The sequence below is a fragment of the Lucilia cuprina genome, chromosome 5 (genome assembly GCF_022045245.1).
Source record: "Lucilia cuprina isolate Lc7/37 chromosome 5, ASM2204524v1, whole genome shotgun sequence".
Classification (NCBI taxonomy): Eukaryota; Metazoa; Arthropoda; class Insecta; order Diptera; family Calliphoridae; genus Lucilia; species Lucilia cuprina.
The window spans coordinates 20,300,064-20,325,599 of NC_060953.1; the positions used below are offsets into that span (position 1 = coordinate 20,300,064).

The window sequence follows — 25,536 nt, forward strand, 5'->3', positions numbered from 1 at the left end:
TTGAAAAATGCTAGAAAGGGTGCTAGGTGCTAGATTATATTTTTGGGTGCTAAATGAGTTAAAAATATGCTAAATCTAGCACTAAAAGTGCTAAATTGGCAACACTGGAAATAACATACTTACTCTCCCTTGGAATAAGCCGTGGCGTGGCGGGAGGGCTTAAGTACTTCTTAACTTTTAAAATATTTAATTAAAAACTTAGAAGGAAACTAATTATTCCGCGAAATACACTGTGGTGTAGGGTATTATATGGTCGGGCTTGACCGACTATAACATTCTTACTTGTTTTTTTTTTTTTTTGAATTATTAATAACATTGAACCTAGTAACATGAAATTCAGCATGTTGAACCTAGATTAAGTGAGTACCTATAAAAGGGGACTTTTTGTTACTATTTCGTTCTTCAATAGGTACTTTTTGAATTTTCTATAATATTGAACTTAGGAACATGAAATTAACCACGTAGAGCTCGGTGTAAGTGACAACATATAAAAGATTACTTTTTGGTGCTTTTTCGTTCTTCAAAAGGTAATTGTTGTTTTTTTATAATATTGATCCTAGAAACTTAAATAAAGCATGTGCAGTATAATAGTTGAACTAAAATTTATAAAGGATACTCTAGTACTTTTTCCTTGTTTTACTAATACTTTTCGAATTTTCTATATTATTGAACCTAAAATTGGACACGTAGCTTCCTGATTGTATAAAAGTCTGTACTTTATCGTTCTTCAACTATTTTTTCTGTAATATTGAGACAAAGAAGGGGGACTTATTGAAAAAAAATGTAAAAAGGCAACAAACACAATAATTTTTTGTTGTCTAGTGTTGGGTTTTGGCAAAATGAAATTTCTAAAATTGAAAAATAATAAACATTGGAAAGAAATAGTTCTTGTGTATTTCACAATATTTCCTACAAAACCGTCGTTACATTTAGCTTGTATATGCAGCAGGACAATGTTTTAAAGCTTCTTCATTTGAATTCTTTTATTTGAAAACTTTTTATGAACATTTTAATTCATAATTTTAAATGCATTTTTTTTTTTTTTGCTTTGAAAACACAAATATATTTTTTTAGATTAAAAATAAATTAATTTATTTTGACACAACCCAAGCACTTTTTAAATAAACAAATAAAAATCAGCTGCCTTAACGATTTCAACTTTTTTTGTTATTCTTTTACTTGAAAACAGTATTAGAATTAAAGTTGAAATCTAGCTAAATTTCCTTGGGATCATCACAATTTTAATAAATAGCAAGGATTAGTATGCATTATATAAATATTAAATCAAATTTTTGGTCTGTCATTGTTGATGGGGTTTATCCTAATATATGCATTAACCCTTAAATGCTCAGTGTAGCTTTAAAGATACAACCAAAGAAAAAATTCTCACAATTCTTCATCATAAGCATACGAATTTTATTCACAAACAAATTTAATACGTTAATTTGTTCAAAATTTGTCTATAAATTTTAATATATTTTAAAAGAATCGACGCCTTGCTATTCATCATTTTCATTTTCTTGTAAAGTTGAATCTGTTCTGATCCATAACATAGAAATTTTCAGAGATAATGCTTATATACCTAAATTATCGATTTCTAAATCGAAAACCATGTCGCCTACGTCTATTTTGCAAAAATGGCTCGATATCAATTGAATTATCTGAAGGCAATAATTTACCTCGCCCCTTTTAATAATTGATTTTAACGTTATTTACATAAAAATGTGTACCAAATTTTATGACGATCGAAGCATAATTTACCCTAAACCCATATGAGATTTTCTTCAGAAAATGACTTAAACGCACATAAATAGTTTTTGAATGTCGATGTAATAATGGAATTCGTCGAAAAAAACTTTTTTAGGAACCGAAACTTATATTTATGAAAAATAAAATTATGAGGATCGGTCCGCCAATATAACCCTCTTACAGAAAATCAATTTATATCTAAAACATCATTACAAAAGTTACGACTTATGATCTATCTATTGATCTATTGTGTACTCAGTTTTAAAACGAGAGAAATTTTGCGAATTCATTTTTTAACGAGAAATTTACTCGGATTCGGTTTACAGAACATACAGGAGTATGTAATATTATTTTGCCCAAATTGGCTTTTTTATTTTATTACTGAATAAATAAATAAATAAAATAAAATAAAACATCTTTGTTTTTTATGTTATTGATGATATGTTTTATATGGTTAGGGTAGGGTATAGACCGATCCTAGAAAAACTTGGCGAAAGGATTTGTTTTTAATTTATAAGAATTTGTTATCCATCCCTGCATAATTTCTCACAAATCCCACTTTCTGATCGCTCGGAGTCCGTTTTTTATTTAAAATCGTTGAAAATATAAATACTAAACATAGTTGAATACTTAGCCGGCATACAGTCGATTTTAGCCGTCGCCGACATATTTGGTTCAGTCGCCAACGCCGTTAATATTTGTCTGCGCAGGGCTCTGGAAAAATGTATTTGGCGGAGAATGTTACTTCAAATGTCAATTTCGTTGTTTTGAAATTATTTTGTTTTTATACTTTAAACGAGACACAACTGAAATAAAGTGAATATTTTTGTAAAAATATTGATCTAAAACTATTGTAGTATAAGGTGCGGTGTATTGAGAAATTTGCAATGAGCTCTAATGATAAAATATCGGATGAAAATGACGAACATAAGTGTGTACCATCCGCGTACGTTGCCGCCAATACTTTGGACAGTTTCACAGATGTAAACAATGCATCCTATCGCCTGCATACTTCGCATAATTCCACAATATCAAATGAAAGTGATTTGTCGTTGTTGTCCTTATCACTTGATAAGGAACTAGAGGCCAATTTTAATGGCATTGACATAGATGAGTTACCAGCTTTCGAAATACGTCTTATATCGCCAATAGGACGTACACCATCCCCCATAGATTGTGAGGACATGGGAACACCAACTAGAACAATACCATCACCTGAAGAACGTCTTACACCAAGTTCATGCCGAAATAATCCAGATTTTGTTGCTTTACACGACATAAATGCCCAAATAAGTCCACCAAGTGACCTTGGAGACGAAGATGGATCATCTTTAAGTCGAACAAGTAGCTTGGAAACAATATTCGAAGGAGTGTTTTTGAACACACCGCCAAGGCAACGTCTGAATTTGCAAAATAATCGACATAGTCGGAGTCGAACAAATCTACTGGAGAAAGTAGCTCTAAATCGTTTTAACGCCGGTAAGGAAAATATGTCACCACTTTCAAAATCTGAAACACCACCATCACGTCGAACATCATTATCTTTTAGTTGTGAAACTGAGACATGTTCCTCCGATATGAACCACAGTTTATCATAGATTTCAACATTCCCATTACTTTTGCTCAAATCTTTTAATATCGAATAATACACTTATATTTTATATGGATTAGTTGTCCCATCTAAGGAAACAATAATTATTTTTATCTTTACACTTGTCATTGGTGTATAATATGCAATAACTTCGTTTAATTTGACATTTATTTTTGCCATGTGAATCTATATTGGATATTATTCATAAATATCCATTTTAAAATGTGAAATAATTAGGGTGGTTACTCCGTGATTCTAAACCGAACATTTTAATGCATTAGTAGAATTTAAACATTTTAGTTGATGGATCGATTAACGGTGTGATCCCAATTATAATTCTGTTAATATAGTTTCTTATGTAAAATAAATGTGAACCTTTTATTTTAGAAATAAATATAATTAACAAATTTTTATGTTTTAAAAACATGCAAAATAAAAAATACATACATTGTTTTACTTCATTGGCATTGGTTGGTAAGTATAATTAACAATTTTTTTGTATAAAAATAGAGGGTAAATGAACCTAATGTCGGCATCACCCAGTAGTCGGCATCTTTTACATAAAAATGTAAATAAATAAGAAAAGCTGTACAAATTTATTAAGGTTTGATCTATATTTCATAGAAAATATGGTCTTTTTGCTTTATGAAATGAGTAAATTTAAGTAGGATTACTAATTTCCTCTATATTTGACGTTATTTAGTGACAGCTTTGCAGCATTTGTAGTACTGTCAGTTTTCTTAAAAAAAAATTAGTTTTAGTGCCACCTTAAACAAGTGAATATTTATATGAAATTAAATGATTTATTTGACAAAAATTGATTTAAATGAAAGAAAACAGTTGAAATATTCAATTTAAAGTGAAAAAGTTAGTTAAAAAGATATTTTTTGTAATTTTAATCGCTGCCGCCATTAGGAACACAATTTTTCATGAATTCTTATTGTCGGCATAGGGGTGCCGACTATTGGGTATTAAGTTCGATCATACGTATTCTATAGTCGGCACTCTAAAATTTATTATTTCTCTATAGAAAATTGGGTATATTACTATGAAAAATTTCTATATAACAATTTTCTCTTCAAAAATTATATGTATAACAGTTATTTTTGTAAAAAAATTATGTATAACACTTCTCTATAAAAATTTATGTATATTACAATTTCCTCTATAGAAAATTGATTGTACAACATTTGTTTCTATAGAGAATTATGTGTATACAATTTTTTTCTATAGAAAATTTTATGTATAACAATTTTTGATACAAAAAATTATGTGTATATCAGTTTTCTCTATGAAAAATTGTGTGTATACCCTTTTTTCTATAGAAAATTACTTCTATAATAGCTTTTTCTACAGAAGATTACAATTTTTTACTACAGAATATAATTTTCTATACAAAAAATATGTGTATAACAGTTTTTTCTATTAAATATTTTGCATATTGAAATTTTTTCTAACAAAATTGCTTCTTAACTGTGTTTTTACAAAAAATTATGAGTATAACATTTTTTTTCTATAGAAAATTCCTAGTATGACAATTTTTCTATAGAAAAGTGTTCTTATTATAATATCCTCTACGAAACTTATGTTAAATTTTTTCCTATAGGAAATTGCATATTTTTATAAAAGTTTTTTTTTTTTAAATAGTACATATAACACTTTTCCCTATAAAAAAATTACTTTTTTCTCTAACAAAAAATATAATATTGTACAGAAAATTGCATGTATAACTCTTTTTCTATAGAAAAAATTTTATTATGTATACTTATTACAATTATAATTATGTTTATAACATATTTTTCTACAGAAAAAACGATATTATTACAGTTATTTCTATAGAAAAAATTTAATTAAATATTTTTCTATAAATAAATATGCTTTTTTCAAACAAAAAATCTACTGCCGACTATAGGGACATTTTTTGTCGAACTTAGGAACACTGGTGCCGACTATTGGAAAATGTGGAGTTTTTAACAAAATTTACAAATTACTAAAAACTGGTTATTTGTTTTTCAAAAAAGTTAAATAGATCTAAAACTTAACTAATCACATAATTGAAATAACTAAAAATCATCGTAATAACATTTACCAACTCTTTAGGGGGATAGTTTGAAAAAGAGAAAAAAGTTAAACTGCCGACTATTGGTACATTTACCCGATTTGTCCAATAATTTTTGGTAAATCTGTAAACTTTTAATGGGAGAATTGTACTAATATTTTAATAACATTCCACAATAGTTGTGTAGATTATAAAAAGAACATAAAAAGGGGAAGAGGAATGGAAACAGGTCGATTCACAATGGGATTCAACGTAGAAGTTTTATAGAGTCGTTTCACTAAAGAGATAGATGTGAGAGAATCTGAGTCTCCCAGTGGTAGAAATAATGACTTCTCCTAATAAAACCCAGTATACTGCAAAAGTTTTGTCCCATTTCAACCTGATATTCTGTATTTTGTTACTCTGTATTATATCATGTTCCTCTGCATATTCACAGAAACTGCAGTAGTCTTAATGTAAATTGATTTTTGGCCAAAAGTCGTTTTTGAAAATTCGCATAATCCATTCACGCCAATATGCTGAACACATTTTAAAGCAGTTTTCGTGAAAATTTTATTTAAATCTATTCTCTAAATTTTCATAGGTATCTCTTTACGCCCAGGAAAATAAGGGTTTTGCAGCGTAATTTTAGATAGCTAAATGAAAATAATTAATAAGGCATTAAAAGAATAATTAGTAAGGCATTAAAAGTCACCGAAAATATCGTGTGCGCTAAACTAGATATTGGAGGTCAAAGTTTGCGAAAATCAGTTTTTAGCTAATATCACTTATTATGCGTTTTTGATGTTATTATAATTTCTATAGAGAATTTAAATTCCCACATTTAGGAATATTTTCGTATAACATTAGTTGTTTTCGAGATACAATGTCTTATTTTTTCATTGCATGAAATTTTAAAATTTTATTATTTTAACTTCAATACAGATTATTGTATTTAGTTTCTATTAGAAACATTATGAAAATGTTTAAAATTGTTGACGCCATTTTGGATCCGCCATTTTTAATTTTTTCTCAAAAAATCTTAACCAGAGTCCCTAAAAAGCTGTGGCCCTGTGTACAGTATACATAATAAAATTAAAGGTATTTTTTATTATTAAAAATATAATTTACATTTTGTACAAAACTTTATTTCAAAATAGAACTTTGTCTTTTCTATTATAGAAAATTTATTGTATTAGGGAGTCCGTGTACCACTTCATTGTAGGAATACCACTTAAACAATCAGTATTTATGTACTAAATACGAGAAAAATAAAAAAATATTGGAAATCCTGATCTCAGTATTATTCAAAGTGAGTCTCAAAAATAGCTAATACAATTATATGCATATCAAACCCACTAAAAATCATTTTGTGGATCATACATACTCTAAAAGAGTTTTTATCCGTAATTAGCTCAATATTACTAATTACTGATAGGAATGAGTCAAGGATTTTTATTTTTCTCATATTTAGTATATTAATAAGCATCGAATGATATGTATTCCTACGTGATATTTATAAAAAGGCAGTTACTCGGACACTCTAATGTATACCTAATATTAATTATTAAAAATATAGATATTTATGCACATATCTATGTAATATATTGCAATATGTACGTGTATGTATGTATATAAGTACATATGTATATAGAAATAAATATTGCAAATAATTTATGGAAATAAAACAGGTAAAATATAGTACATTAAAATAGTAAATCTTTGCTAATGGAAATCTAAACGCTATATTGTTTATAGCACCCTATAAATATACAACAAAATGTATAAAAGGATAAAATTCAAATCCAAAGGCATTATTTATAAAAATAACGTTCAGGTATATGCTGGTGTAACTAAATTACAGAAGCATATACCTGGTTTAATCAAATATTCTTGGAATGACGCGAACCCGAAAAAATTTTCACTTTCAAAAGACCAGGATTGACTTCACTCCATCTGGTAGGTAAATGAAAAGAAATAGTAAAAAACACACATTAAATCATATTTTAACGAGTTTGACAATGGCTTGACAAATACCTGAGACAGCGTTCTTTTAATCTAGCTTTAACTTTATTCTTAATGGTAGATACACCGCCAGCACTGTGCTTACCACGACCCGTTATAATAAACACATGTTTGTAGTTTCGTGATGCTACGCGTAGTCCCGTAATATGACGATCCAAAAATAGATCTAAACATCCCAAGGCTTCTATTAAATGTAAATAGTGGAGATCCAACAGATCTGGATTGTTTTGAGTGTACTTATGAACGTCCATGATGCAATTGGCTGCTCGGTGATTGTACATATCGATTTTCTTTTTGTGTAAATTAGCAATCTGGGAATAATATATGGCTGCACCGCTGTTTCCACTCTGTATAGCTTCCTTAGCCTTTTGATAACATTCAGCTTTTAATTGACAGTGATGAGCAGCCAGATTTCGACTTTCTTCGAATTCACGTAGAGCCAAACGTTTTGCTTCATCCGGTGATAAAGATGACTTCTGCTCACTGTCATCCCAGTTATTAGAAATTCTCTCTTGACGTTGATCCATTTGATTTTGAACTTGTTGGTTGACCTAATGAGCAAACCAATTTAAATGAGAATATATTATTTTATAAGGGTTACATACCAGATCTTGCTCGCGCCGTGCACATTCCATGAGTTGTTCTTGTGTGGAAGCAGCATCATCTATTTGCATTGTACTACGTAGAACAGTCACCGTGGCATTGTAATCATTACCATTCGTTGCCAGCATATCAAGTAAAGTCTCACGTGGAATGTCGGGAAATGCTTCGCACAACTTCATTTGTGTTAAACGCGATGCTAAGTCATTTGGTACATGCATTTTTTCCATTTCAATGTCATGTTGCTGTTGCTCTTCTTTATCTTGATTGTATATTTTCCACGCATATTCCATGTCCAATATTTCACGTAGATTACTAGGAGATTGCTTAAACTCTGAATACTTGGGATTCTTCAAGAGTCTTGCAAAATCTTCGTCTTCACGCACCAATCTTTGGCGTTCTTCCTCCATGTGGTTATACACGGATTCCACCCATAACATGTACAACTGTTTCGCTAATGACCGAGGCATAAAAACCTTTAAATTTGGCGGTAGAGTAGAAGATATTTGCTCCTCTAGTGACGATTCATTTCTGAAAGTTTCTGCTAGTTGCTGAATTAGTTGTTCCCCTAATGACATTTCCAACATATCCTCATTGAACTCATCAGTTTCATTCTCTTCTTCATCATCGTCATTTTCGATATTATCATCGGCATCTTCACCCTTGATAGATGTATTATCCGCTTGATTGCCAATGTTATCATTGCTTTCAGTTGTAGCATTTGAGGAAACAGTTATGTCATTTACACCACTGCGAATGTTTCGTATCTTTAATAGATGTTGTGAATATTGATCATCTCCTAGAACAAAGCAATTTTCAATGTTTTCTTTTACTTCCAGAAGAGCTGGATTTGTACGCTGATTAAATCGAGAAAAACGTGATCGCTGACGTTGAGGCTTAGCGTCAGATGCATTTAACGAATTCTTAGCATTGGAATTTGGGTTATTATCAATATTGGTTTCAGTGCTACCTTCGAGTAAACTTGATTTACTTTCTGTATCTATATTATTGCACAAACATTCGAATAAATCGTCATTATCAGTTTGATACTGACTGTCATCATCACCTCGAATTCTTTCCAATTCATCCTCTTTAAGTAAAATATCAACTGCCCAATCTACATCGCCATTACACTTAACAAACAAGTCCCACAAACCAGACAATCTTTTGTTCGGGTAAATTTGACGCAACGATACAAATACAGCATTTTCATTTGGACAATTAACGCTGTGGCGCTGTAAGCTATTTACAACATTTTTATCATTATTATCATTTTGTGGCTTTGTATTCAAATCTTTTGTTGCATCGCCGCTATCTTCTCTTAGTAAATCTAATAAGGACATTTCGCCAGACGTACTTTTAAGTGGGACATTTAACTGTTGCTGTTGTGGCTTTATTCCCCAAAAATCGGCAGATTCTGATTCATACGGTTTCCAAACATTTGACGTCTTTTGCTCTAAAAGGCTATAAACATCACGCGTTGTTGCTGGAATATTAGATTGCTGCTGTTTGAATGATTTGGACGGTGATCTGCTAGATTTAAATTTTGTACGTTGCTCTTTAGGTTCAGCAGTAGTTACTACATCCCATACTTGAGGCTGATCTTTCTCTACAGGCGTTTCTTTGATATTATCATCATTAGACTGTGCAAGTTGGCAATTTATAGGTGTTGTATTAAGAGGCGGTAGTGAACGCATCTGAGGAAGAGTCTTGGTATATTTTGTATTTTTTAACATCTGTAAAATTAAAAACGAAAAAAATTTATTAAGTTAAAAAAATATCATAGCTTTTACTTAAATACATAATTGTCCAATTTTCATTCGGTTTTAGTCGTAAGCAAAAATAATCTATTATTAGGCCGTATTTATCGATGAATTAATCTAAAATATTAGATCGAAAAAATCGAAAAGTGAAAATCTACTATTCACTAATCTCCAGAGCAAAATTTTGAGAAAACAGGTAAGAGTCCTATATTCGGCTGTGCCGAACCTTATATACCATTCACCATGATGTGTCAGTACAAATATTTTTTTCAAAAAATCAAAAAATACCAATTGTAAAACGATAAAGTACCAAAAAGTCCCCTTTTATAGATTCTCATTTAATCCGGCCTCTACATGCATAATTTAATATTTCAAGGTTCAATAATATAGAAAATTCAAAAAGTACCCTTTTATAGGTTCTCCAAGGATCTACATCCAATTTTATGTTTCTAGGTTCAATAGTATAGAAAATTCAAAAAGTACCTTTTGTAGAACGAAAAAGTACCAAAAAGTCCGCTTTTATGTGTTCTGACCTAATCCGGGCTCTACATATTTAATTTCATATTCAATATTTTTTTGAAGAACGAAAAAGTGCCATTTTATGTGTTCTGGCCTAATTTGGGCTTTATATACTTAATTTCAAGAGGACTTTTTGGTACTGACTGTTTTTTAACACACCGTGATTAAGGTTTTTTTGCTAAAATTTTGTAATTACTGAAATACATATATATTTATACATTTTTAAACAGAAGTAGAATGGGCGTTATATTTTGATATGGTGAATCTTTGTCCGCCTCTCAATATTATCCTCCTGGATAAAATTTGATGAAATTTGGTACACAATTCCTTGACAGGAAATGGGTGCATGGTATCTCAAACCTACTATAAAAATATTACAACGAAATTACACTTTGTAAATATATTATATTTAAAGCAGTCATGATACAATTTGTTATATTTTAATAAATCCGGTATTAATGAAAATCACATATGGCCCTATACAAGGATGCATTTAGAAATTAATTTTAATGCTAATAACACAGTCTGAAATTTTTAACCCAGTGATCAAAGTATACTTTATTTTTATAGCTAAAAGAATATACTTTCAGATGACATACAACATTTTTTCAAATAAAGTTTTCTTGGAGAGTTTACTCAAAACTCAGGACATAATGTCTCAAGTCCTAGATGTGATGGAGAAAATATGAGGTCAGATTCGAATTCACCGCTGATTAATTCTTTAGAACCGTCTAATTTGGTCTCAGCGTTTCGACTTTTTTACATTTTGTCTGATAATATTAAAGAAAATTCCAGAACTATTTGTTGATACATTTTCGAGAACAAGTACCAAAAAATGTTAGTATTTGAAATGTTAAAGTAACTTTTACCCCATATTATTAATCTCTTATTTTTTCGAAGCTATGTTTTTATGCAAAAATTATTTTAACAGACAGATTTCTACCGGTTAAACGATAATCGGATGTTGAGATCCTGGCTCTAAAAGTATTAAATAAGTTTCGGGAATATCACAGTTCTTTTAAACATCAAATAGTATCAAAAAAGTACCATTCGCATTCTCTGACAGCCGGTTCTATGTACAGGAATGACCCGAATTATTCGCCAAGGGCTGTCAACCCCAGCAACAACAATACAACAACAACAAAAAAGTACCATCATACCAATTTTGGTGTTTGTGATCACTTAGTAGAATGCAAGGGAAATATACAAAATAAAAATATTAATTCAAAAATTTAGCACTTTGAATTGAAATTTCTAATCCCGCTAAGTAACCACAATAGGAAATGCACTAAGCATTATTTTGAAAATCCTTTTTGTTTGTTTTGGACAAATATTGAAAAAATCTTATTTTTGAACAAGTAAGAGTGCTATATTCGGCTGTGCCAAATCTTATATACCCTTCACCATAGTGTATTTTAAACATATTAGTTTTTTACATTTTTTCCTGACTAATAATATTAAAATAATATTATGTCAAGAGCAAAACAAAATGAACAACAACAACGCTAAACGAAATAAAAAACAAAATACACAAGGCATCTAAACGAACAAACATCTAAACATACATAACGAAAAGTACAGAAAAACAAAAACAAAATAAATAACGCAATAAAACCAACCTACATCCAAATATACGAACAGAATTCACAAAAACAAAACAAAGTACACAGCTCAATGACGCCAACAGCATCCAAACATACAAAACGAAATAAACAGCTGAAAAACCAAATACGTGTACATCTTTTTCTAATATACAGTGTTGTTGTTGCTTTTTTAACAAAGCATGAAAAAATATGAAATTTTCAGAGGTTGTCTCGGATTTTTGCTCATATCTCCGTTATTACCGACCGATTTTGCTGATTTTAAATAGCGGTCTTCTCGAAAGCATGTCTAACAGAATTATTGATATCCTCCAAAACTGATTTCAGCAAACACACAGACGAACAGACATAGCTTAATCAACTCCGCTACCTATAAGGATCCAGAATACATATACTTTATGGGGTCGGAAAATTATATTATAGAAATTACAAACGGAATGACAAACTTATATATACCCTTCTGACGAAGATGAAGGGTATAAAAAGATGGTTCACTTGACACAAAACAGCGAATACGAATATTGTTTTTACGGTAGCAAAATACTGGTATAGGTAGTAATTAAATAAATATTAATAAAAATGAATATTACCCTTGTTAATGATGAAACACTGCCTTTCTCATATTTCTCCATCATTTGTTGTATGCTATTTTTAGGTACTCCATGCAGATTTTTTTGCGCTAATATACTAGAGGAATTCCGCCATGAAGTTTTTGGTTCTAGTATCTCAATTAAATAATTATTTTGAACTCCAAACTTAACATATGGTAACATTTCCCACAGCTGCACATTTGTGTTGTCTACAATAATAGGACTAAGTCCGGATTTGGTTTTATCCCTTACTCTCTGTTGATTAAACTCATGTGCATCGGGTAGAAAAGCAGAATTGAATTTGTAAACACCTTTAGCATTATAGAAATAATCATCTGAACTACAAATAAAATCGCCGACATCATAACCACTATTCTCAAGATCTACAGAATTAATGACAAGAGATCGGGCCAAATAAGTTTTTCCCACACCTGGCGGACCACGCATTAGCACCATTACACGATAGCCCTTTTTAATCAATGATGCAATGCGTTCTTCGTCTTTGTTAGAATTACATTTTCCAACATCTTTTCGTACTACGTTAGAACGTTGCTGGTGTTGACGTCTCAATGTTGTTTCTTCAAAATCACACGTTGCATTACTGACTGCTATGTTCATTAACTGATCGATGCAAGAATTCACTAAAGAACGATAATCAGAAGCAAAATGCATTGCATTTTTATTTATTCACTTGTACAGATATTATTATCAGATTTCCTTACTTACAGTTCCAGTTGTTTCCTTTGCAAACGTCTCGCAATCGCCAATGTGGCATTGAGGGAAACATATCTTTCAATTGTCGCAAAATGCGACTTTGTTCAGAGTTGTCTTCATATTTCGCATACATTTCGAAAGCTTTTCCTGATAAAAATGTAAATAAAATATTTCTTCTTCTACGTCTTACTTTTTGGCGCCCCTTTATGGAATATGTTTTCTTTGTAAACTCTTAGCTTTTGCTGTGAAATTTATTTAAAGTATTTATATAACTAAACTTGATAATCTGTAAATATTGTTAAATATCTTTGAAACATCTTTAGAGTAACAGTTTTAATATTAAAAGCGATAAAATTAGGGAGCTATTATAAAACACACAAAATGTAAGATTATTATTTATACAATAGATGTTTTTTTTTGTTCCTCTGCAGAGCCCTGCGCCGACAAATATTAATGCCGTGACGACTGACACTAAATATATCGACGGCGGCTTAAAACCGACTGTCAAAAAAAGTCTAAAAGTCGAAGTCGACTATTTTGTTCCAAAAACGTCGATAACACGACTCTTGTCTATGAAAAAGTCGACTTTGTAAATAAAGGTCGAAAAGTTGGAAAGAGTAGTAGAAAAAAGTCAAAAATAGTCGAAAAAGTTAAAAAAGTGGAAAAAGTCAAACACTCTAAAATATTCGTAAAAATTATAAAAAGTAACAAGTAAGAGTTCTATATTCGGCTGTGCCGAATCTTATATACCCTTCACCATGATGTGTTTAAAGCCTTTTGTACCTTTTGAAGAACGAAAAAGTACCAAAAAGTCCCCATCTATGGGTCCTCAGTTAATCCGGGCCATACAAACTTAATTACATGTTCCTAGGTTCAATATTGTAGAAATTGTAAAAAGTACCTTTTGAAGAACGAAAAAGTACCAAGAAGTCCCCTTTTACTGGTTCTCACTTAATCCGGGATATACGAACTTAATAACATGTTTCTAGGTTCAATATTATAGAAATTTCAAAAAGTACCTTTTGAAGAATGAAAAAGTACCAAAAAGTACCCTTTCATGGGTCCTCACTTAATCCTGGCCATACATACTTAATTACATGTTTCTAGGTTTAATATCGTAGAAATTGCAAAAAGTACCTTTTGAAAAACGAAAAAGTACCAATAAGTCCCCTTTTATGGGTCCTTACTTAATCCGGGCCATACATACATAATTACATGTTTCTAGGTTTAATATCGTAGAAATTGCAAAAAGTACCTTTTGAAAAACGAAAAAGTACCAAAAAGTCCCCTTGTATGGTCCTCACTTAATCCGGGCCATACATACTTAATTACATGTTTCTAGGTTCAATATTGTAGAAATTGCAAAAAGTACCTTTGAAGAACGAAAAAGTACCAAAAAGTCCCACTTTTATGGGTCCTCACTTAATCCGGGCCATACATACTTAATTACATGTTTCTAGGTTCAATATTGTAGAAATTGCAAAAAGTACCTTTTGAACAACGAAAAAGTCCCCTTTTATGGGTCCTCACTTAATCCGGGCCATACATACTTAATTACATGTTTCTAGGTTCAATATTGTAGAAATTGCAAAAAGTACCTTTTGAAAAACGAAAAAGTACCAAAAAGTCCCCTTGTTTGGGTCCTCACTTAATCCGGGCCATGCATACTTAATTTCATGTTTCTAGGTTCAATATTATAGAAATTTCAAAAAATACCTTTTGAAGAACGAAAAAGTACCAGAAAATCCCCTTTTATAGGTTCTCACTTAATCCAGGCTCTACATACTTAATTTCATATTTCTAGCCAATAACAAAACATTAGTGCTGCTCTCGCTCTGCTACTCTTGCTCTGCTGCTCTTGCTCTGCTTTGCTTTTATAAACAAATTACAATAACAATATTTACCGTATTGTTATGTATTTTGTTTTTGTTTTTTGCAGTTTCTGTCTGAGCATGAATAAAAAATCTAAATTTTATATGAAATTTCAGAGGTTGTCTCGGTTTTTTGCTCATATCTCCGTTATTTATGGACCGATTTTGCTGATTTTAAATAGCGTTCTTGCCGGTCGTATGTCTGATAGAATTATGGAAGATTCGGATCTCGCAGATATCTGGGGTCTTCTAAAAACTGATTTCAACAAACATACAGACAGACAGACAGACAGACAGACAGACAGACAGACGGACAGACAGACAGACGGACATGGCTTAATCATCTCCGCTACCTATAAGGATCCAGAATATATATACTTTATAGGGTCGGAAAATTATATTATAGAAATTACAAACGGAATGACAAACTTATATATACCCTTCTCACGAAGGTGAAGGGTATAAAAAACTAGTCAAAAAAAATCGATAAGTTGAAAAGTCGGAAAGAGTCGAAAAGTCTACTATTTTAACTAAATGCAAAAAGTCGACTTTTCGTTTCAACTATAGAACCCTACTGTAACTTGGACGTTACACGATCAAGTTTTGCCTTTCAAGTTTCATTTTTTTTTACCAATACACTAACACTTTTTAAAATTGAAACAAACTTGTTTTTCAATTTTTCTTTCCAGCTACTGTTTCAATTTTACAATCAATAAATTAATTTTTGATTATTTATTTTTTGTTCTTTAAAAAAAAATAATTCTTTTATTTATTTGTATTTCATTAAAAAAAATAATCCTTTTTATTTATTTGTATTTTATTAAAAAAATTTATTTAAAATTAACAATATTGTGAATAAAATTAATAAATATAATGAAAATGGCATCTTGAAACATAAAATTGCCTGCAGCCTACGTCACAGAAGTAATTTAAAATGGATTTTGACAATCAGTTTATGTGAAAAACTTGAAAGCAAAACTTGTAGGTGTAACTACCCTACAAGAAATGTATGACCGAAACTAACACATACAAAATGATTTTACTAACACACTTGCAACATTTTTCTTTAAAAATTGCAAAAAAAAATATTTAATGGATAATTCCATCAATAATGACGGTCAAATGACCGGTAAAATGACTGTTGATGTACTCAATGTGTGATAAAGGGTTTCATTTGCATATGAAAGAGTGAAACAACTACATTTGACTGTTACTGTGTTTTCCGTCGCATAAATTAATTATTTCAGTGAAAGCCAAAGATCAAGGAGCAAAAAATTAAAAAAAAATTAAACTAACATTATTAAAAATAAAGAGATTTATTATAATTTAAAAACGGTGCAGGAAGTGGAGCTGAGAATATACACTTCGGAGTTTAATCTATTTGTGGTAATATGAATACATATTTACTTTTAATTTTTATATTTCAATATTTATATGCATTTCTTTACAGACAATTTATTTCCACAAATTAAAAGGAGCATAGGAGGATTTTACATTCTGTGAGGTATGTAAAATGGTGAAATGATAGTTAATTTATGTATATTAATAAAATTAAAAATATATGTCTTAAATGTTAATAAATTGTGTGTTTTATTATAAATTGGCATAGCCGTCAGATTTGACGGATAAATTCATCAAGTGTGATCGGTCAACTGTGATGGATATATCCATAAAGAATGATTAGTCAATCGTGACTAACATTTCCATCATCCTTGATTGGTTAAAAGCAAAAGAGTGAGCAGCTCAAATATATGTTTTAAAGTCGATAGAATTCATAAGTGGGAGGGTGATGCAAAATCACATGTACACAAAAGTTTCCATCACTTTTTACATATTGCCCTTAAGAAACAGATAGAAACTTTTGATGGAAACTTTGATCGATTTGCCAGTCAAATGACCGGTTAAATGACTGTCACTGTTCTTGTAGGGTACCCCGTAAGCCGGCTAAGTTTACAACTACGGTTAGTTTTTAAATTGTCAACGATTTTAAATAATAACGGAATCCGAGAGATCAGAAGCAAATATAGGTATTTTTTATAACAACAAAACAGAGCTAGCACAAAAGTTGTGCGAGAAATTATGCAGGGATGGATACAAAATTCTTAGAAAATAAAAACAAATCCTTTCTTCAAGTTTTACTAGGATCGGCCTTGCATCTTGCAGAAAATCATTTTCTAAAAAATAACGTAAAAACAAAGATATTTTATTTATTTATTTACTCAGTAATGTGCAAAATATGGACTATGTAGTCGTTCTGTAAACTGAATCGGAGCAAATAAATTGCTCGTTTAAAAGGAATTTGCAAAATTTTTCTTGTTTTAAAACCGAGTACACAAATCTAGTCGAAAGTAAATCGAATGTAATTTTATTATAATAATTTAAATTATTTTTTTTTGCGTTTTTTAATACAATTGTAACTAAATATAAAAGCTATGGGCATTAAAAGAGATTATAATCCCTTTTTCATATAATTGCTGTGTTCTTTTACTTGTCATGTTTGCAGGTTTTTACCAGAAATTGTATAAGAGGACAAATTTTAAAATATAATAATAGTTTTCTCTTTGCCAGAACTTGTCGATTTTAGCCAGAAAATTTTTCCTGGAAAATAGAAAAAATATTGTCATATAATTAATTGTTTAAGAAGTACATTAAAAACAAAAAATGTTTGAAATTTTTTATTTATTTATTTATTTATTTATTTATTTAGAAGTTCAAATAAAAATTCGATTTGAAGAACACCAAATTTTAAGTTTCAATTAGTGTTAAGATTTTCTTAAAAAACTAGAACAACATCAATTAAAGGGATCACAAAGAGATTGAAAAACATTCCAAAAGTTTTACTTTGAAAACATTGTTAGAGTGTATGAAAACTCTAAAGGCAGACACCTACTCTCTTTTATTTCTATTATATTCACAGGTATCACAAAGGGACTAACAGGACCCAAGTGTGCGTCTTTGCAGCCTGAATACCTCACCTAACCTAAAGGCAGACTATTCATATTTTATGATTAAAATAATAAAAAAGTAAGAGTTATATTCGGCAAATCATATGTCGTAAAAAGGCAAATTTCGGAAGTGGTCATATACAGACTTTGACGATTTTTAGCATAGGGACTTAAATATGGGATTGGGTCAATTATGGACCAAATTCTCCATAACTTAAAGTATTTTTTTAATAACCATAATTCTATCATAATGTTAACTTTTGGAATGATATGTTAGCTATAAATTGATTTTCTGTAAGAGGGTTATATAGGCGCACCGATCCTCATAAATATGGGTTTCGGTTTCTAAAAAAGTTCTTTTTTTGCTGAATTCCATTAATACATCGACTTTTGAAAGCCATTTATGTGTGTTTAAGTCATTTTCTGAAGAAGATCTCATGTGGGTTTAGGGTGAATTATGCTTCGATTGTCACAAAATTTTGAACATATTAACGTATTAAATTTGTTTACCACATATTTGGGCTGCACAAGTTAATAATAATGCGACAATACACCCCATCAACAAGGACGGCTTTAATGACAAAAAATTCGATTTGATATTTATATGTAATGCATACTAAGATGATCTCTGCTATTTATTAAAATTGTGATTATCCCAAGGAACGAACTATGTGGTATTTATTAATATTGTGATTATCCCAAAGAACCAACTAGTAGTTTTTTAATAAGTGATCTGTTTCATATCAACTACATGTTCCACCAGACATACATAGATTAATATAAATGCATATTTTATATACATGCACACAAACATACATACATACATACATACATACATACATACATACATACATACATATATACTTACATACATATATACATACATATTTTCGTATATATATATACTTCCATATTTATAAATATAGAAGATAATTTGTTACAGTGCACAATTTATTCCTATTGTATGGCATCACTATAAATATTTCGATAATACTGTGCTGATGTGGCAACATGGTTGATGTAATGTTTTCGTTCGTATTTATTTTTTTGACATCTCATAAAGTTCAGAAAATTTTATTAATTTAGTTAAAATAAAATGATAATTTTATTTATTTAAACTTATAAAATTTGTGTAAGTATGTCCAAAGTTGTGCCCATAACAAACTAATTATATTTACGTTGTAGAAAACAACATGTATTTCCCAATTGGATGGCCAAAGGCAGTTAATTTGGCCTTGCCTGGCGAAAGTAACAATATTAAACATATCTGTTTCGATGCTGTAAAAATTCTCTTAGCGGCTGTAGGAACAGACTTTCTAGGAGTTTGGTATGCAAATCCTCTAATACCTATAGTATTCTATCAAAGAAGTGTCGAATCTGTGGTGAGCTATGGTGAGAACAAATTCGTGATATGGAAACCAGATTCGAGACAATTAGTAGTACTTACCACGGGAGGTGTTTTAATACTGTATCAAGTTGATTTTGATGCTAGTGGCAATGGTATATTCCAACAAGTTGATCCACCAATGCACAGCTTAAAGCGTGATTCAGCTGAGTTGTTTATTAAGGAAAATATACCAAAATTAAGCCTGAAAGAAGTATGTCTTATACAACTTAGTTCGACAGTGACAACAGTTTGTTGCATCAGTTTAACAGAGCTATTAGTGGCCACAGAAAAATGTGAATTAATGCGCATACAATGGTCCGAATTAGAATCAGATGAATTTGGAGATTCCGAATCAATCGCGGGAGCAATAAATCTACGACAAATTCAGTTTTATGTAAATCAACAATGCAATTTGAAAACTATTCCACCAGTGAGACAAGATTCTTATGTTGCATCTTTAGAATACTCACCATTTATAGGTGGATGTGCAGCTGTGTTTAGCGATAGAAGAGCAGCATTTTTAATAGCGAACCATTTAAGATTTGAAGCAGAAAATATGCATGGATTCTGGATACCAGAAGTGGAAGATGCGACAGTATGTAGTGTTAATCACAAATTTCGTCTACTTGCTTATGGCCGCAATAATTCAGATGTATCTGTTTATGCAATTGAGGATACAACTGGGGGTCTGGAATTTTCTCATCGCTTATCACTAAATGCTACTGTAATGCCCGGAACGTTGGGAGCCGTAAATGAACTTAAATGGTCCCCCGATGGTTGTGTTTTAGTTGTCTCATGGGAAAACGGAGGGTTAGCATTATGGAGTACTTTTGGTGCATTATTAATGTCATCGTTTTCATGGGATTTTGGTATACACGTTGATCTGATACACGATAATCCTTTATGTGTTAGCAAAATGGAATGGTCTACGGAAGGTTATCAATTGTTTCTAACCTGTAAACATAAAAAATTAGAGGACAAAAGTACGGATGAGCCTTTTAGCAATGTTTGCCAATTAAGTTTTGTAAAGAGTGCACTCACAATGAATCCATGCATGACCTCCCATCCACATATATTACTTCAAGGTAAGGTGAAAAATATGAAAAAGGAAAAGATATATAAGTTCGTATATAACACATAAGAACCTATGCTGTTTCTAAAAGTTATATGAGCAATTATCAAAGTTTTTTTTTATTCCTTTGAAATTGAACTAAATTGTTAATAACTTTGGTAAGAGTAAAATGTCAAACAAATTTTTTCAGGATTATATACCTCCAGCCTCAAAATGGCAAAATTGTAAAATGTCTTTGTATGCTACAAAGTCGTCACTTTTATCTAAACACATTTTGCCAAGGCACATCATGGATGATGCTCAAAATTCGTCAAAATGATCATTATTTGCAAGTTTTCCATTAAAGTATTAAGACTTTAATGTAAAATTGGGGCGCATCAAAAAAGTTAAATAATTGTAGTTTTTGTGGGCCAAATAAAATGTACCTAGCATCAAAAAGCATCACTAAAAATATTTAATTTCTTTAAACTATAATTCTTAAATTTCATTCCTTATAAATCTAACTCATAAAATTCAGATATTAACATATTTTTCTTAAATTTTACTTTTTCGCGATTTTTCAAAAACTATAGGCAACAAGTTAAAAAATTACTGAAATGAAAATTCTTTCTGTGTATTTTAAAAAATTTTTTAAATAAATCTTATGGTATATATTTAATGCTCTAAATTTGAATTATTTTTCAATTATGTGCAAAAAAAATCAATTTTTTTAACTCTAAAATCAAAAATTTTGATAATTGCTCATATATGTATGTATATATGTATATAATAGTTGGTCACATAAATTTCACTAATTATATTTTTTCCTCATTAAATTTCAGCCGACGATACTTTATATTTAAATCAAGGCGATAATTTAGAAAAAATTTATTTCGGTGGAAAATTTGTTTTTCCAAATAACAAATCTGAATGTAATGTGGAAACTGGAGATATAAATCAAGTTGATGACGAGTGTGTAGAAATAAAAAATAGTGTTGATATATCAAGCATATTATCTGAAAGCAAATATTGGACAGTTCTGCAATTGCCTCAAACATATGCTGCTACGAATTGGCCAATTCGTTATTCGGCTATAGACTCCGAAGGACTTCACTTAGCAGTTGCTGGAAGAACTGGGCTGGCCCATTATTCGATGGTCACAAAAAAATGGAAACTATTTGGTAATGAGTCACAAGAAAAAGATTTTGTGGTATCAGGAGGTTTACTGTGGTGGAAGGGGTTCATAGTTTGCGGTTGCTATTCATTATTAGATCGTACTGATGAAATACGATGTTATCCAGAAGAGTGTAAGTTAGACAACCAATTCGGAAATCGTATTCAAGTGAGAGCTCCAGTTATATCTCTAAATATGTTTCGAGATCAGTTAATTGCACTCACAGCAGATGGTATTGTAACTTTATTTGCAATGCGCAAATGCGATGCTTATACATTAAAGGCTGATTGTGTTTATGAGGTCGATGTCAAAAGCATTTGCATACATCCCGCCTGTATAGTTTCGCTGACAGTGACTAATTTACGTAATGATTTAACCACTAAAGTACTTGTTTCCGCAGGCAACAATGAATCTGCTGAGACTATTATTGTTAACGTATGCGGACGAATTCTTATGATTCAAAGAGACAACAGTAATAATGTGGTAAACTCTTTAATGGCATCATGTTTGGCTTCATGTGTGGAATGTTTTTGGTTATCAAATACTGCGCAGGAATCTAGCCCAATGAAAGATTGTCTGTGGCTATTTTCAGGTGTACATGGAATGAGAGTTTGGTTGCCAATACTACCGCCATCTAATGAACAAAAACGGGAAGCTTCCCATCGATTGCACACATTTATGTCGAAGCGTATTATGCTATCGTTTCCCTTGAAACTATATCCGTTAGTTATTCTCTTCGATAATGTTATTGTTTTGGGTGTAGAGAACGAGACAACTTTGTATACGAATGAAGCGAATTCCCATTTTTCATTGCCGTTTTCTCAATTAGAACGAAAGTCGCAAGTTTATTTGCACAAGATTCTTAGGCAATTGATTAAACGTAATTTGGGATACAGCGCTTGGGAAATAGCTCAGTCTTGCCGTCGTCTGCCATATTTTCCCCACTCGCTTGAGTTACTACTTCATGAGGTTTTGGAGGAAGAGGCTACTAGTAAGGAACCAATACCGGACGCTTTGCTTCCAAGCATATTGGACTTTATTAGAGAGTTTCCAGTTTATCTCCAAACTATTGTACAATGTGCACGTAAAACGGAAATCGCTCTTTGGCCTTATCTTTTCTCCATGGCGGGTAAACCCAAAGATTTGTTCCAACAGTGCTTAGAATCCGAAGAACTCGTGACAGCTGCAAGCTATTTAATTATCCTTCAAAATCTTGAACCGTCAATAATTAGTAAACAATACGCTACACTTTTGCTGGAAATCGCTCTGCAACATCGCAACTGGGAACTTGCAAAAGATCTTATACGTTTCTTGAAGGCAATTGATCCAAACGAAATCGATTCACCGCGCTCGTCAATGGTCGTGAATGTGAAAATTGCACCTCCATCTCAATCGCAATCACAGGTTAACCAGAACCCTGACGCATTCAACTTAGTACTAGGACCCATAGCTAGGGAACGTAGTTTTTCAACAACTGTGTTGGCTAACAATACCTCAAAGGAGAAAAAGGAAAAGATCACAGCAAATTCGAGCTCAAACAATGAAAGCTCCACAGCAAACAACACAAGTGGACCAGTGGTTGTAGTACGCCGAAAATCGGAGCGCAGCAATTCTACAAAGAATGAACGACGTGAAACATTTTGTATAGAAACAATTTTACATCGACATGCACGAAAACTTTTACAAAATTGTAAATTAATTGATTTGGGTTACATGAGCGCTTTTTTGGATTTTCATTTGGTATCTTGGCTATCGCAGGAGGCTGATAAAACCGGACGTTTAGAAGATTACGTTGCAGCTTTAACACTTTTGCACGAAGAACTAAAATTGCCAACGCCCGCTACACTCTATACTCCCTCTGAAGAATCTGATCACGATTACAATCAAATGCAGAAAAGATTTCAAATGGAAAAACAATTTAACTTACCCCATGCATCCAGCCAAACATCAGAATCTGGATATTTCAGTTTGGCATTAATGGACACTCCTACAAGTACCCAAAATGGTAACATAACTATGCATACAAACATTCCATCTATCAAAGAGAACGAGGAACTACAGTATTCGTCTTTGTTGCAAACTGCGCCACATCCATCTCAAACGGCTGCTGGTGATTACAATAAATCTCGTTCAAATTCACAAACATCTCTCGACCAATCCACCGTATACAGGCGATTTTATTCGCTTAACGATGATATGTCATCATCGTCACTAGCACTTGGGTTAAACTGTGTCGAAGTTCATCACAAAATTTTACCCGAAAAGTTGGCAATTAAAATGCGTTATCTTCTTCAGTTGTTTATTGAGGCAAATTGTATTGATTTTGCATTAGTTCTTTCAATTCTCCTTCAGGACGCTGCCTCAATTGGCCGTATTATCAATGTAGTCATTCGTTCAGAGTCTGTGGCTGCATGTGGTCGCATTCAAACATCTCTTAAACATGTAGCCCAGTGGTCATTCGATGTTGAATGTGTATATCGTTCATTTATGATTTCTCTCCAACCTCACATCTACCTCTTGGATCAATTTATTCAAACATCATCTGCTACATCGTCAGTGCTATCATCTACAACTGGTTTAGCAAACAATACCCAATCTAGTCTAAATCAGACCCGAAATTCGGATAACACTGATCTAAATGAATCTACTAAAAGTGGCGAACATCATCAGGTGGACTCCCTTAACAATATGTTGCAAAGTCACATCACTCATCATCATTCAACTGGTGGTAACAATATAAACAATGGAAATTGGGCATACGACAAGTACACCGCTGAAGATAAACGTAATATTTTGTCACGTCAATTAAGCGCTGAAAGTGCAAAAAACCCTTCCACGTCATTTACGCAGCAATCTATGCTAAATGCTAGGCGCTCATCCTTCCAGCATCAAAATTTAGATCGTAACGAATCTAGTGGTTGTAATCTTATGTAATTTTGTATTAATTTGTTTGATATGTTTATGTATTATTTCTTTGATTTTCTTTGTATTTTTTTCTCGTTTCTTTTATTTACGTTCTGCAATTTTTTCTCGTTAAAAATGAGTTTTCATTAATTTTGTACAATAATTGTAAGCAATATTAGAATGATATTTTATAATGTTTATATCTAAAATCAATTCTCTTCCTTTAATAACATAAATACAATATATAAATCTTATTCATACACATGTAAAAATGCAATAATTTATAGAGCGTTTATTATAAAAATTATTAAATTAATTTCTTTAGTTAATCATAAATCTTAACTTTTATTCATACAACGATTTTAAATATATTAAGAAAAAATATGTAATTATCTTTTGTTAATAAATTATACAAAATAACATACATACTTACATACATAATATGTACATTAGGTTGGATCGAAAATAGGGTTTTCTTTCGGATCAATAGTGAAATTATGTTGTATTTTAACGTCGAATGAAAGACTGTAAAATACATATTATTATTTTTAGGACAAAAGCCCGGGCATCGCCACCAAAGTTTGTAAATGCGTTTATATCGGAGAAAATGGCACTTTTTGGAGTTTTTTTACAAGATGAGGCTGCACTATTTTATAGCAAAATTTGTCTTTCCAAAATGGTAGAAGAACTCAAAATAAGTTATTTTGTTAAATTAATGGCCCTGTTTTGACCACAAACTAAACCGAGTAAGAGTAGAAATACAAACCCGCGGATGCGGTTGCGTTTTCTGCTTCCCAGAGAAAAAGTAAATTAAATGGTGTGCGGCTACGGTTGCGGATTTTGTAGCCATTTTATTGTTTTTTGTTTTTGTATTTCATAGTTTATTTATTCATCACATGTTTTTTGTTCATTGAAAGTATGAATAGCATGGCAACTCTAAATGTAAATGAGAGAAAATCCGTAAACAAATTAAAATAAATTTTAATTTGGTGCGGATTTCTTCAACGATTTATG

General features: G+C 31.2%; 3 protein-coding genes across 5 annotated transcripts; 2 read left to right on the forward strand and 1 right to left on the reverse strand.

Annotated features, from left to right (window-relative positions):
* The first annotated feature begins 2,464 nt into the window (after nt 1–2,464).
* LOC111675867 lies at nt 2,465–3,775 on the forward strand. The gene has a single exon (XM_023436722.2). The coding sequence runs from the start codon at nt 2,637–2,639 to the stop codon at nt 3,345–3,347; it is 711 nt and encodes a 236-aa protein (XP_023292490.2). The 5' UTR covers nt 2,465–2,636; the 3' UTR covers nt 3,348–3,775.
* A 2,729-nt stretch (nt 3,776–6,504) lies between these two features.
* LOC111675865 (NEDD4-binding protein 2) lies at nt 6,505–13,620 on the reverse strand. Of its 3 annotated transcripts, none has more exons than XM_023436719.2 (5): nt 13,199–13,617; nt 12,477–13,117; nt 8,009–9,739; nt 7,416–7,954; nt 6,505–7,334 (listed from the first exon to the last, which is right to left on the reverse strand). In XM_023436719.2, coding segments are annotated over exons 1-5 (2,985 nt in total). In that variant the 5' UTR covers nt 13,200–13,617; the 3' UTR covers nt 6,505–7,261. The 3 variants fall into 3 exon arrangements, with proteins under 3 accessions (XP_023292487.2, XP_023292486.2, XP_046807766.1); XM_023436718.2 differs by having other exon boundaries at nt 13,203–13,616; XM_046951810.1 differs by lacking the exon at nt 6,505–7,334 and having other exon boundaries at nt 7,652–7,941; nt 13,203–13,620.
* Nucleotides 13,621–19,199: 5,579 nt separating this feature from the next.
* Nucleotides 19,200–24,951, forward strand: LOC111675869 (guanine nucleotide exchange factor subunit Rich). The gene is made up of 2 exons (XM_023436724.2): nt 19,200–20,478; nt 21,287–24,951. The coding sequence occupies exons 1-2, from the start codon at nt 19,200–19,202 to the stop codon at nt 24,550–24,552; spliced, it is 4,545 nt and encodes a 1,514-aa protein (XP_023292492.2). The 3' UTR covers nt 24,553–24,951.
* The last annotated feature ends 585 nt before the right edge of the window (nt 24,952–25,536 follow it).